Here is a 13,050-nt window from a genome sequence, read left to right on the forward strand (position 1 = left end):
TCCTGATGTATCAACAAATTCTTTGAAAAATAGCAATTTTCTAAAGGTGAGAACTATAAGTGGGAATAATCAAACCCCTTCCCTGCAGTTGGCTTTGTGAAGCCAAGAGTAAAAGAACTTTCCTGCTCATTGCTGAGTGAGGTCATCTGAAAAGCAGCAAAATCAAGGCATAAGACCAAAGTAATAAAGAAAACCTTAAGTAGATTTCCTTTAAACCAAAGTACACTCTTCTCTGTGATACTTTTAAATAAAGGAGCAAACATTTCCACTGCTTTTTTTGCTCTTTTATAAATTGTTGATTTTCTTTCCTTTTTGTCTATTTGGCCACAATAAAGATGACTTTTATTTGAGTTGCCTCTGGATAATAGTTTTTAAACTAAGTAGACACAATAATTTTGTAAACTAACCTTGATTTTTTGGGCAGTTTAAGCAAGTTCTATCATAGTGCAATATATCCCATTTTTGGTCAGCAAATTTAATATCTTAACTTGAGGATTTTTAGGTATAATTAAAGATTAAATTAAAATAATATTAACATTCATGTAAAAAAAGAATCAATTCATATAAGTTTTCCTTTAAATTTCTAAAATGAAGCTAATTTGTAGTTAAGGTTGATAATCTTTTAATGTGGATCTATTTTAAATTCGGTCAGGACTTCAAGTAAATATAGTACTATAATTTAAAATAGCCTAGACCTTTTGATAAACTTTTCAGCAAAATAATCATGAAAAGCACTTTCTAAATATATTGATATTTTACTACTGAATCATCATGTCACTGTAACCTTTGATCTTGATTCAGGACTACTTGCTTTTTAAAAAATGAGGTGTGTGGTTTTTTTAATTTAATACTAACATTTGTTGGAGTCATTAATATTCATAAAATAATTCTTCATGTTCTTGTAGTATTATTTGTCTTTTATTAGGAAATTCAGGGCTATAGAGAAATCTATTTTTGTCAAATTTGTGATGCACATGTTATTTTAGATACAACTCATATTCTGGTGAGAGATACTCTACTATACACTTCAATGGTTTTTGCTGACATGAATACTTCCTAGAAGAGTGCAGAATATAGCCCATTTATGCCTTTTCTTCCTGAGCAATTCTTATCCATGTCCTACCATAAATCTTCCATGGAGCAACTCTTATTCATGCCCTTCCATAAATCTTCCATAAAGACTTCCATGGAGCCTTCCACCCAAAAGGCTAGAAGCCTTCCTCTAGGTCTTTTAATATTGCATGAATACAAATGTAACACTTGAGCTATCTGTCTGCTATTTTCTCTCCAGTCCACTTCAAGAGTGACCCATCTCTTTTTCTGTACATACATATCCTGAATGATGTTCCTTACAAACCTCATTGCATAAGTCATCATGGATAATGTGCTACAACCTATTCATATCAACCATAATTTTTTTTTCCTTGTCCTCTGGGTTATCCATAATTTTGATTCTTCAAATGTGTTATATACCATGATTCATAGACATATAAGTCACTGGAAAAATACCAGTGTTAGGAAGACGGGTATTTGTTTCAAGGAACAAAAACCTTAGATCAATGAACACAATGCATGATTTGCCAAATTCAGTCTAGCACACTCTCTTTTTACTATTCAATTCTATACCTAGCTCACTGGCTAACCCTAGTATGAAAGATAAATGAATTGATAGAGTTCAGTTGATGGTCAAACCAATGGGTACATAGTACAAGAAACAGACATTTTTGATTCACTTAACTTTAACAAGGTCCCAAAGTATTCTGAGGCTTGAAGCAATATAATGTTATGTACAACCAGGACTGGAAGACCTCACCATTTAAAGAGACCAAGAACACATAAAAGAAATTGATGAGGGTGACATAAATTTTAAATAATTGAGAGATCAATTCCTAAGGTGTATATATATTCAATGATGGCAAAATCATACATGGTACTACCATCCAAAAGGGGATTCAAAGTACATTAACAGGTATTAAACATATATGCCCTGTTCCTCATCTCTATAAAATCTTATGAAAATAAACTATACTTGCACTGATGGGATCTTGAATAAATATATAAGAAGAGAACAGACATTTTACAAATTCTATTTTACAGTACAAATATCTTTAAAATAATAAAATTGATTGAAAGGTACAGGCAATGCAAAATCACATTGTGCTTATGGTTTGTTGATTATAAAAATGTATTTGATACTATAGAGCAATATGCTGCCTAAAAAACTTCTCCTTCAACATAAGAATCTTTAAAAGATGACAAAATAGACATAATTTTGATAATTTCTCACCATTGCTGTAAAGTGAACCATAAAACAGCAATACATACACTCACTAGGGTGTTAGCCTTTGTCATAGAGGATGTTTATCACAGAACCCTTATGGAAAATTAATTGTCTATAAATGGGGAGCTCCTCCTGAAGCTCTTTGCTTTTGAGTGACATTATATTGATAATATTAAGCCTGGAATATTGAAGAGCCTCCCAAAGATGATAATCTAGAGCCATTCAAAAAAAGTTTTTACAACTTTTCGTAAATAACATTATATGCAGGAAGTGAACTGCAAAGAACATTTTCCAGAGTAATTCTAGTAGGGACTTCTGTGGTGGAGCCATGATGGCAGAATGAAGCCAGGAACCTGCCTGAACTCTCCCAGGTTCCATCCAAAACCACATGAAACCAGGAATCTGAACAAAATCTAATGGAATGAAACCCCTCTCTAGCTCAAGATAGATTGCAAGGACTTCAAGAAATGTCAATCTTACTGGGGTGAAAGGGGTGTTCAGCTCAGCAGAGTCTGGGAAGACCAATTAGAGGTCTTAAACATGGAAGATCAGCAACTGAGACCCTCAGTCCTGGTTCAGTAGCAGAACAGATGAGTGGGGCAGTTCCAGCTCAGAAGGGAAATTCTGGGAAACTCGGATGTTTCCTGGAAAGAGCAGGTAGAGCTACCTTCTGCTGTGAGCAAGACCCAAACAAAAGGGGCCCCTGTGCTCAAAGCCATGGCTCAGTGCTAACATAGGATGCTTAAAGCATTGCTCCCTTTACTCCAGGAGCAGAGCTCAACCATTACAAAAGAGATAATACAAAAAGAAAAGGAAAGAAAATGAGCAAGAAACAGAAAAGAATTTTAATCATAGAAAGCTACTATGGTGACAGAGAAAAGTCAAAACAACAAATCAGACAAGAACAAAATGTTCACAGAGGAAATCTCGAAAAGTGACATGAATTGGTCCCAAGCCCAAAAAGATTTCTTGGAAGTACTCAAAAAAGATTTTAAAAGGCAAATAAGAGAGCTAGAAGAAAAAATGAATAAAAAAAAACCAAAACCAAAAACAAAAACAAACAAGAGGTAAGCAAGAGAGAGTCAACAGCTTGGAAAAAGAAGGCACTTCCTTTTTTTAAATACGTTTTTTACATTGTACATTTTTACATTTTTTTTAACATTTACATTTTTATTACATTGGGGATAAGACAATTGGACTTAAGTGATTTGCCCAAGGTCAAACAGTTAGTAAATATTAAGTGTCTGAATTGTGTATGAACCTTACCATTCTGGAGAGCAATCTGGAATTATGCCCAAAAAGTTATCAAACTGTGCATACCCTTTGATCCAGCAGTGTTACTACTGGGCTTATATCCCAAAGAGATATTAAAGAAGGGAAAGAGACTTGTATGTGCAAAAATGTTTGTGGTAGCCCTCTTTGTAGTGGCCAGAAACTGGAAACTGAGTGGATGCCCATCAATTGCAGAATGGCCGAATAAATTATGTTATATGAATGTTTTTGGTTTTTTTTGTTTAACATTATCCCTTGTACTCCCTTCTGTTCCGAATTTTTCCCCTCCTTCCCTCCACCCCCTCCCCTAGATGACAGGCATTCCCATACATATTAAATATCTCATAGTATATCCTAGGTACAATATATATGTGCAGAACCGAATTTTGTTGTTGTTGTTGTTGTTGCAAAGGAAGAATTGTATTCGGAAGCTAAAAATAATCTGGGAAGAAAAAAAAAAATGCTTACAGTTTACACTCATTTCCCAGTGTTCCTTCTCTGGGTGTAGCTCATTCTGTCCATCATTGATCAATTGGAATTGGATTAGCTCTTCTCTATGTTGAAGATATCCACTTCCATCAGAATACATCCTCATTCAGTATCATTGTTGAAGTGTATACAACGATCCCCTAGTTCTGCTCGTTTCACTCAGCATCAGTTGATGTAAGTCTCTCCAGACCTCTCTGTATTCCTCCTGTTGGTCATTTCTTACAGAACAATAATATTCCATAACATTCATATACCATAATTTACCCAACCATTCTCCAATTGATGGACATCCATTCATGGAAAACTTCTTAATATACTTGAACCAGAGGGGGAAACAGTCATTGAAAGAATCTATCAATAACTTCCATAAAGACATCCCACAAGAAAAACTCCAAAGAAACACTATTGCAAAACTCGAGAATTATAATTTCAAGGGAAAAATACTACAATCTGCCAAACAAAAGGATCAAGGAGCAACAGTCAGGATTAGCCAGGAACTGATAGCTTCTACAATAAAGGATTAGAGGGCTTGGAAAACCATATTCTGGAAGGCAAAAAATCTGAGATTACAACCAAGAATAAACTATCCAAAATTCTAAGCATCATCTTTCAGGAGAGAACTTGAATCTTCAATGAAGAGGTTTTCAATAATTTCTATTAAAAAAATAAATAAACTAAACTAAACAGAAATTTTAATCTATAAACACAAGATTCAAAAGGAGCATTGAAAGGTAAAAGGGGATATATATTTATATAATTTAACGATTAAACTGTTTACATTCCTGTATGGAAAATCATATCTGTAACTTCTGAGAACTGTATCTGTTATTAGGACAGTTAAAGGGTGCATACATGGACAAAGGGTGTGGTTGTGAAAGGACTCTGATGTGACAGTATCAAAGAAAAAGACATTAAGGAGTAGAAAAAGATCTGTACTGGGAAAAGAGGAAAGGGGAGGTATAATGGGACAAATTAGATCACATAAAAAGGTACAAAAGGCCTATTACAGTAGAGAAAAAGAAGGGAGGGGGATGAGCATTATCTGAAACTTAATCTCATCAGTTTTGGCTCAAAGAGGGACTAACTTAATCATTCAGTTAGATATAAAAATTTATCTTACCTTATAAAAAAAGTAGGAGGAGAAAGGGGAAAGAAAAGGGAGAAGTTAGATAGAAGGGAGGGCAGAAACAGTAAGAGAAAGGACTATAATAAAGGAGGAAGGGTGATGATACAAAATGTGTATGCACCAAGTGGTAGAGCATCCAAATTCTTAGAGGAGATATTAAGCCAGTTACAAGAAGAAATAGACAAAGAATTGGAAAATGAGTAAATGCCCATCAACTGGGAAATGGCTGAATGAGTTGTGGTATATGAAAGTAATAGAACATTTTTGTTCTATTAAAAATGATGAATAAGTTGATTTTACAAAGGTCTGGAAAAAGTGACATGAACCAATGCTGTGCAAATCAAAGAGAACCAGGAATACATTATATATAGTAACAGCAAGATTGTAACAGAAAGACTTAGTTGTCTCAGTGATTCAGTGATCTAAGGCAATCCCAATAAACTTTGGATAAAAAATGCCTTCTGCATCCATTAAGAGAACTATAGATTGAATGTAAATCAACCCATGCTATGTTTGTTTCTTTTTTCTGTTTTTTTAATATTATATATTAGTATATTATAAAGTGCTTTTATTTTCTCTCGCCCTCTTCCTTAAAAAAAAAAGTCCAAATTTTTAGCAATAATATTCTAGTCATTTACAATTGTGAGATATGAATTTATAGTTGTTTATTCATTTCAAAGGTGCCCAATGGCTTTCACAGGTTAAGTTTTGATTTGTTTATGAATAGAACTTAAATGAGGCAGAGCTGCACAAAGTTATCAGTTTCACTTTCTCTTCCAGAGTCACTGAAATCCAGTAGCAAAACAAAAGTCAAGATGATTGTCAATGGCCTGGAATGTAGTAAATAGCCTTAGCATCTTCGATGCCTGACCAAGCTCTAAGTGCTCTACAGTGCCTGCTTCAGCTATCTTCATAACCCTTGAAACAAACAGTTCTCATCTCCACATTCTACCAGGGCATGCTTAAGGAAGACATCTCCTTCACTCATCAAGAGGTTTGATGCCCATCAGTTACCCTCAACCTGGTTCAGCCCATCTGCAGAGATGTTTTACAGAAGTATGATCCATGCACATACTATTGCTTCCTGGAATCACAAATGAGAATGGGGTGAAGGTGAACACCAAATAGCCCTGAAATCAGCAAGCCCTCACTTGAGAGGCCATACTCACTGAACATCACATACTCCCTATGAGCTATGAATACTACAGTCTCCAAAGAATTCAAGTTGAAGGGTCACCCAAAAGGTAATAGGGAGACCAGGGGGTTTGGTGGGTTTAAGCAAACTGCAATATACCATGTAAGAGAAGCAACAAAAAAGGATGTATTCAAAGAAATGTTTGTCTGCAAGAGATGGGTGGATGACATATCAAGAATGAGTGATAAAACCAACAGACAACTCAAACATTCCTCTAGTACTTACACAATGCAAATAAACAAATAAGGAAAATTCTAGAGCAACAGTTTTTAACTTGTGGTCAGAAAACTATGTATGTATAAAAATGTGTATGTACACAAATGCTTATATACCTAACCTACATACATATGTGTGAGTATTTATGTATGTGCATATATACACGTGTTTATATACACACATAAAGTCCAATGTGTACATGTATGGGATTGTCCAAGAAGATCAGCACCTATGGTACAAAGGTTTGCTGATACACTTTTTGGGGGTGCTTTCCATTTTTGGTGTCCATTTGTCACTTAACTTTCACCTGTGGTTCCAAGAAACTATAGCATGTAAAAGGTCCAAATCCTAATAAAACTGTCTCATCAGAAGGGCTAAACCAAATTGAGGGCAACCAACAAGCCTCAAACCCATTGATGGGTTGGGGAGATGCCCCAAACATGTGAAGACTTACTTTGGTGGAATGGGACGATGAACACAATTTGTTCAAATGGGCCACAAAGTTAGCTAAAGTAAGCACCATGGAGCAGTTAAAGTTTGGTAATTATGGAAGACACCAAGGTCATCACCAATCACTCTGACTTTTGTCTTCCTATTGGACTTCAATGACTCTGGAAAAGAGAGTAAGGCTAATAACTTTCACTATTCTACCTCACTTTAGTCCAATTGGTGTACAAATCAAGACATCATCTAAAATCCCTGTTACTATTTTATTGGTATGGCAGGCTCTGTGGTAGAGCTATTTGGACTTGTATTGATTAATCACAGTTGAGAGTACTGTACCCTAAACCCAACATCATGATGTCATAGTTTTCTTCAAAAATGAAGTATAAACTACAATATGTGTGTGTGTATGTACATGTAGAGAGGGAGTGATAGACATAACTAGATAAATCTACATAACTAGATTTCAATGTTTCCATATGTAATTCACTTTATGCATTTAAAAACTGGTTTCTGATAAGAAGGTTGTAGGTTTCATCAGACTGCCAAAAACTTGAAACCTTTTGCTCTAGAAAATGAATTCTGGCATGTTGGGTGGATTAATTTGAAGCATTTACAGAAAGATATAGACAATAATCATACAAGATAAAAAGGCACAGACAGATCATAATATATGCAAGACAAGGAAAAACTTACACCCAAAGTCACTGATACAGTTGAACTACTGATTTAGAAAATTAAGACAGTGATATACATATATACATACATATATATAAATAATTGAATGAATAATGCAGAGATACAAGATGCAACTTTATTGTTTGTTGTTTTGTTTTTTTAAAGTTTTCTAGAGCCAAATGAAAACTTCAATGCATTAAAAGGAAAAGCCATCCACAAGATGTCTGCTATGTATATATTAAAATAGTAACAATCCCTTAGATATAATAGATTTAACTTTTTTCAGAAACATATCACAAGGAGAATTTATGCTTGCCAAAACATAACAATGGTGTATGCCTCAACAGGGCCAAAAGGAAGGAGAAAACATGTTTAGATTTGCAAAATTTTAAAAATGACTGTATTACCAAATCCCCAAAGAGGAAAAAAGTAGTAAATTAATGGCACTGAAAATAGAATTAGTAACCAAAATCTCAAAGTGCAAAGAAAAAAAAAAAAACTTATGAAATTTTAAAATAAATACTCAAAAAAATTTGGATGCCAAGGAAAACATGAAATAATTGTTCTCTTTTCCCTTTATAAATTAAAGGAGATGAACTAAGTCTTTAGCAAAACACAAAAACAAAGATGAGAATATTAGATCAACTGAAGTCTAAGTAGTTAGATAAATTTTTTTTAATAATAAGATTACAATTCTAGCAAAAATTCCACTGTTATATATGGGTCATAATTCTGACCATTAGTTAATAATGTTTGTTGAGCTCAAATTTGAAAAGCAAAATTGTTACCAGGTTGCATTCCAGAGAAGACAGCCAATTTTTGCCAAGAATACCTTAATGCATTAAGGAAGGATAATAATCACCAGAGTAAGCTGTAGTTTAATTAAAGAATAGCTAATCTTCAAAAACAAGCTGACTAGGAAAGAAGATCTCTAAGCTAATGATCTTGCTTCCTCCCCTTATCCTGCTTGTCCTCACTTCAGCTGTTAGAGTTTCACTGTTGCCAGTACTGTACACATATTTGAATGTAAACAGAAGTTATCACACAACAGTATTCAAATATTTGCTAAACATACACACCTCCAATCTTAAAATTTTCCTCTTTAAATAGCAACAACAGAAACAAAGAGAGCCTTTACTTTAGAGAAGCTTCAGTCATCTCCTTATTTTCTCTGCTTTTCTAAAAAGAACAAGAGTCATGTTTGTAGTGTCCAAATAAAGGACTATAGTCTTAATTTTAAAAACAAGAGCTATATTTAAGTTTGTTAGTACAGTGCATTATTTGTTCAATAACTACACATTCCCCTTAGGTTCAAATAGTCCAATCACCATAGTAGGTATTTTGGATTTAGTCAGTCACAGGATGATATATCTTAGGCAAGAATTCTTTGCTTTTATTTGTTTTTTTGTTTTTAATATCATGAACTCTTTTTGGCATTCTAGTGAAGCCTATGTATGGACTCTTTCTTAAGGATTGTTTTTAATTGCCTAAACTAAAATATAAAGAATTGCAATGGAAACTACTACATTAAAATATAGTTATCTAAATTTTATTTTTAAAAAGTTCATGAACCCCAAGTTAAGAACCTCTGATGGGTATTAAAACTGGCATTTAACCTTAGTAGTGTTGAAATATCTTTGATGTTATGTACATGCCATCAACCCTTCTCTTAAGGGCAGAGATAGCCAAAATCTACATCTGTAAGACCTGAAATCTCGTTTTTTGCGAAAATCATCTGACAAAGTAGACAATACCTTAGAAATAGATGTGTGAGTATACCTGTTTGTTCTCACAGCAGTGCATAAAAATATTCCAAATTCAGACAGACTGGAGAACTGGATGTTTTTCTAGTCTTTATTTGACTATGTAATAATATCCATGTGATAGCAGATATGCCAACATTTTGATTTGGAACCAAAGGTAATGTCTTTGGTAAGAAGCTCTATGCTGAGAAGGATGACAATACAAGAAAAGTCAAGAAATTCAGCACAAAGAGAGAAAAAGAGGAATAGGACTGTTTTTTTTTATTTTTTTATTATTTTTTTTTAAATCTCTTTTGAAGCTTCCTATTTGGACATGTTGTGAGGCTGCCCATGTGTGAAGCCACTAAAGAAGTCATAAAATCCAAAGCATCACCATTTTTATTTTTCAAATTCTGACTCTGTTACTGTTCATTTTCCTGTTATTATTTTGTTTCATGAGCCATTGCTTCCCTGTGCCTGCTATCTACAGAAGTAAATGAGTATGTAAGTGCAGGGTGAAGTTAACGGAATCATTTTGAGAAAAAAAGTTAAAGCAACTGTTTGCTGCCTATAACACCAATATCGACTTCCTGAGCAAGGCTGCTGCCAAGAGTGATGTCCCCAATTCAGCAGATCTGTTAGATAATTAAGTTGTAGCAAAAGAATAATATACTTTAAGAGAAGCCATAGACTAATTTTAACCTGCAAGTATACTGACTACACTGTTAACAACAACAACAACAAAATCTAAGAATCTTAATATTTGTTATTTGTGGCATATTACTGAAACTCAACCAATAATACAAGTAAATTTCCTATCCTAAAAGAAAACTATTTTGCCTTCAAAATAAATCAGTCATCAAAAATAATAAATTGATCTATAAAATTATCTCTGGGGCCAATGTGGCAAATACTATGAAATATTACAATATGCAACTTTCACTCACAAACAATAACTTTAAAAAAATAACCTGAAATTCATCATTTGGAAGATTACTTCCTTCCTTCCCTTTCTCCTATCCTCTCTCCTTCTCTCTTTTCCTTCCTCTGTCCATAAAGGGTATCATACCATTCCTACAGCTGCTCTAAAAAGCATTTTTTTCTTTTGCACCTCTGAACCCTCCCAAGATATCTTGGGGTTTGCTGGCTACATTTATTTCTTAAGTACCAGGCCTTAAAGCAAAACCAATCTGATTCTAAGTCATTGCTAGGGTCCATATTGACTCAGATTGAATGTAAAATAGCAGTCATATCTGCTTTGGCCAGAAACCCTGAGGGTCTTCCCCTCCCAGATTCATTCATTTATTTATTTAGATTGGGGGGTGGGGGTGGCCATAAGTAAAAGAGGAAGTTCTTTTCCTCTATTACCACCTAGCCTCAATCACTGAATGGCCATTGCCTCAGTCACACTGAGACCTGTTGAAGGCTTTAGCTTAAAAAAGGCCAAGGTTTCCCATTGCATCCAGGGCCATCTCCAGTAGTTCTGATCCTTATCTGGCAACAGGACCCAGATGGTTCTGGAAGGGAAAGTGAGACAAGTGAGCATGCCCAGGCCTCCCTCACTTTAATTCAATTCACTCACAGTCACAGAATCCCCTGCCTAAAGTCATAGTCCTCTTTGAGAACAAAGGACAAACAACAACTTATATATATCATTATCATTTCTTTCCCCAATTTTTACTCAACCACTTTGGAAAACAATTTGGAATTAATAAATAGACTAAAATGCCTCTAATCTGAATTAGAGATTCCATTATTTGGAGCTTATGCCCCCAAGAAAGCTACCAAAAAGAAGAAAGTGTCCATAAAAACAAAGTATAGCAACTCTTTTTGTGAAGAAAATAATTGGAAACAAAGTAAATGCTTGCATTGGTTGGGGAATTGTTAAACAAATGGTGGTGTATTCATATAATCATTATCTACTAGAAATGATGAATGTGATGAATACTGACAAGAAAGGAAAGATCTATATGAATTAATGTATAGTGAAGTAAGCAGAATCAAGAAAACAATAGACATAGTAATCACAGGTAAATACCTGTGATTACTATGTCTATTGTTTTCTTGATTCTGCTACATACCAAAAAAATCAGAAGTCAATGTAATAAAGTTATAAAAACCAAGTGAGACTCAAACAAATGTGAGAAGACTTTTCCAACCTACCTATTTCATGAGATTCACAGGAGGTCCCCCACTGTTACAGATATGTTTGAGCTTTATTAAATAGATTTATTAGGTATGCAGATTCCAACCTCCCCTGCACTACCCCACCCCTTTTGTTAGTCTTTAAAAAGACAGACTACTTGTTATATGGGTTCCTCTCTGGGAAGAGAGGAAAAAATTCTGGGAATAACTATGATGATGTCAAAGATAGAAAAGGAAGGAGGAGGAGTGAGAGGGGAGGAAGAAGAGATGAAGGAAAAGGCAGAGTATGGTAAGAAAAAGAAACAAAAGGAGGAAGAAACCCATAACTTTTTAATAGCAATAACTAAATTAGGGCAAAAAATTTTGACACTTTGGAAAACTTTTTCTCCTAAAATAAGTACTTTTTTTAAAAATTACACCAATTTTCCTTTCCTCAAAAAAAGTTCACTTTGGAAAAATTCAGTTTTCAATGAATTTGGCACTGATCTAATTGGTAATTTTTTTTTAATTACTGTGAATATCTTTTCATGGTGATAGCTATTTTTATTAGTTACAACCACAGATTTTTATCCTGGGGTTTACAACTGTAAAAGTATCTCATTATATATGAACCATTTTATCTTACGGTCAGGAAAATTTGTAAAGAGCTTTTTAAAAAAAACTATAAGTAAATATCTCAATGTAATAAGATTAGATTTTAGAGCTCCCCCTCCCATCTCCGAAAAAAAACCAAAAACAAAGACTACCACTACTAGGATAGAGTATAAAAATCACTACTTACCAAATTCAGATCGCTATGCCTGGCTCCTTCATCGTCTTCCTGAAAATAAATAGTTTTCCTATTATTTTAGGAATTTGTTAATTCAAGAAATGTAATTACATTACATAAGTTCAATAAAAGATTGTCAATTAGATTTTCAATGCAAATTTTATTCACAGTTACTGTTTTAAAGAAGAAGCACAAAGTAAAATCTTAAAGTCTATCAGAAAGAAAACATTGTAAAAATAATTGAGACTAATTGAGGCATTTCCAGATAAAATCTCAAGAGGTATCAAGAGCTTCAAGATAGAAGCTGCCCACAAGACAAGAGGTTAATCAAGTAATTTAAGAAAGCAACCTCATCTTTCCTGATTGCTTATTTGCTGAGATATTTTGCGTTTTCGTATACTTTAATAGATTTTCATTAAGTTTTTTGTTTTTTGTTTTTTTTTAAACTTAACTCACAATTATCTTACTGGGTGTAAGAAAAATAAATGCATCTATGTTAACTGTATGACATCTAAATACAATTCATCTTGATTCTACTTTCTGACTTTTGTAGAGTCTATGTTAGATGAAGGGACTCTGAATTTTTTTTTTTTTACTAAATTACTACAGTGGGCCTTACAGAGAATGAGAATGAGAGTAACGTCTTTGCTACAAATAGTAATTAAAATTAGGAACTTTGAGAAAAAGATGTTG

The 13,050-nt window shown here is 33.9% G+C and overlaps 1 protein-coding gene across 8 annotated transcripts in view; it reads right to left on the reverse strand.

Annotated features, from left to right (window-relative positions):
- ATG10 (autophagy related 10) overlaps positions 1-13,050 on the reverse strand; it is a 330,517-nt gene that overhangs the window by 171,696 nt on the left and 145,771 nt on the right. For all 8 annotated transcript variants that reach the window (XM_074282171.1, XM_074282167.1, XM_074282170.1 and 5 more), the window contains exon 4: positions 12,370-12,408. In XM_074282171.1, coding sequence (XP_074138272.1) covers positions 12,370-12,408 — 39 coding nt within the window. The remainder of the gene's footprint in view (positions 1-12,369; positions 12,409-13,050) is intronic.

This window comes from Sminthopsis crassicaudata, chromosome 1 (genome assembly GCF_048593235.1).
Source record: "Sminthopsis crassicaudata isolate SCR6 chromosome 1, ASM4859323v1, whole genome shotgun sequence".
NCBI lineage: Eukaryota > Metazoa > Chordata > Mammalia > Dasyuromorphia > Dasyuridae > Sminthopsis > Sminthopsis crassicaudata.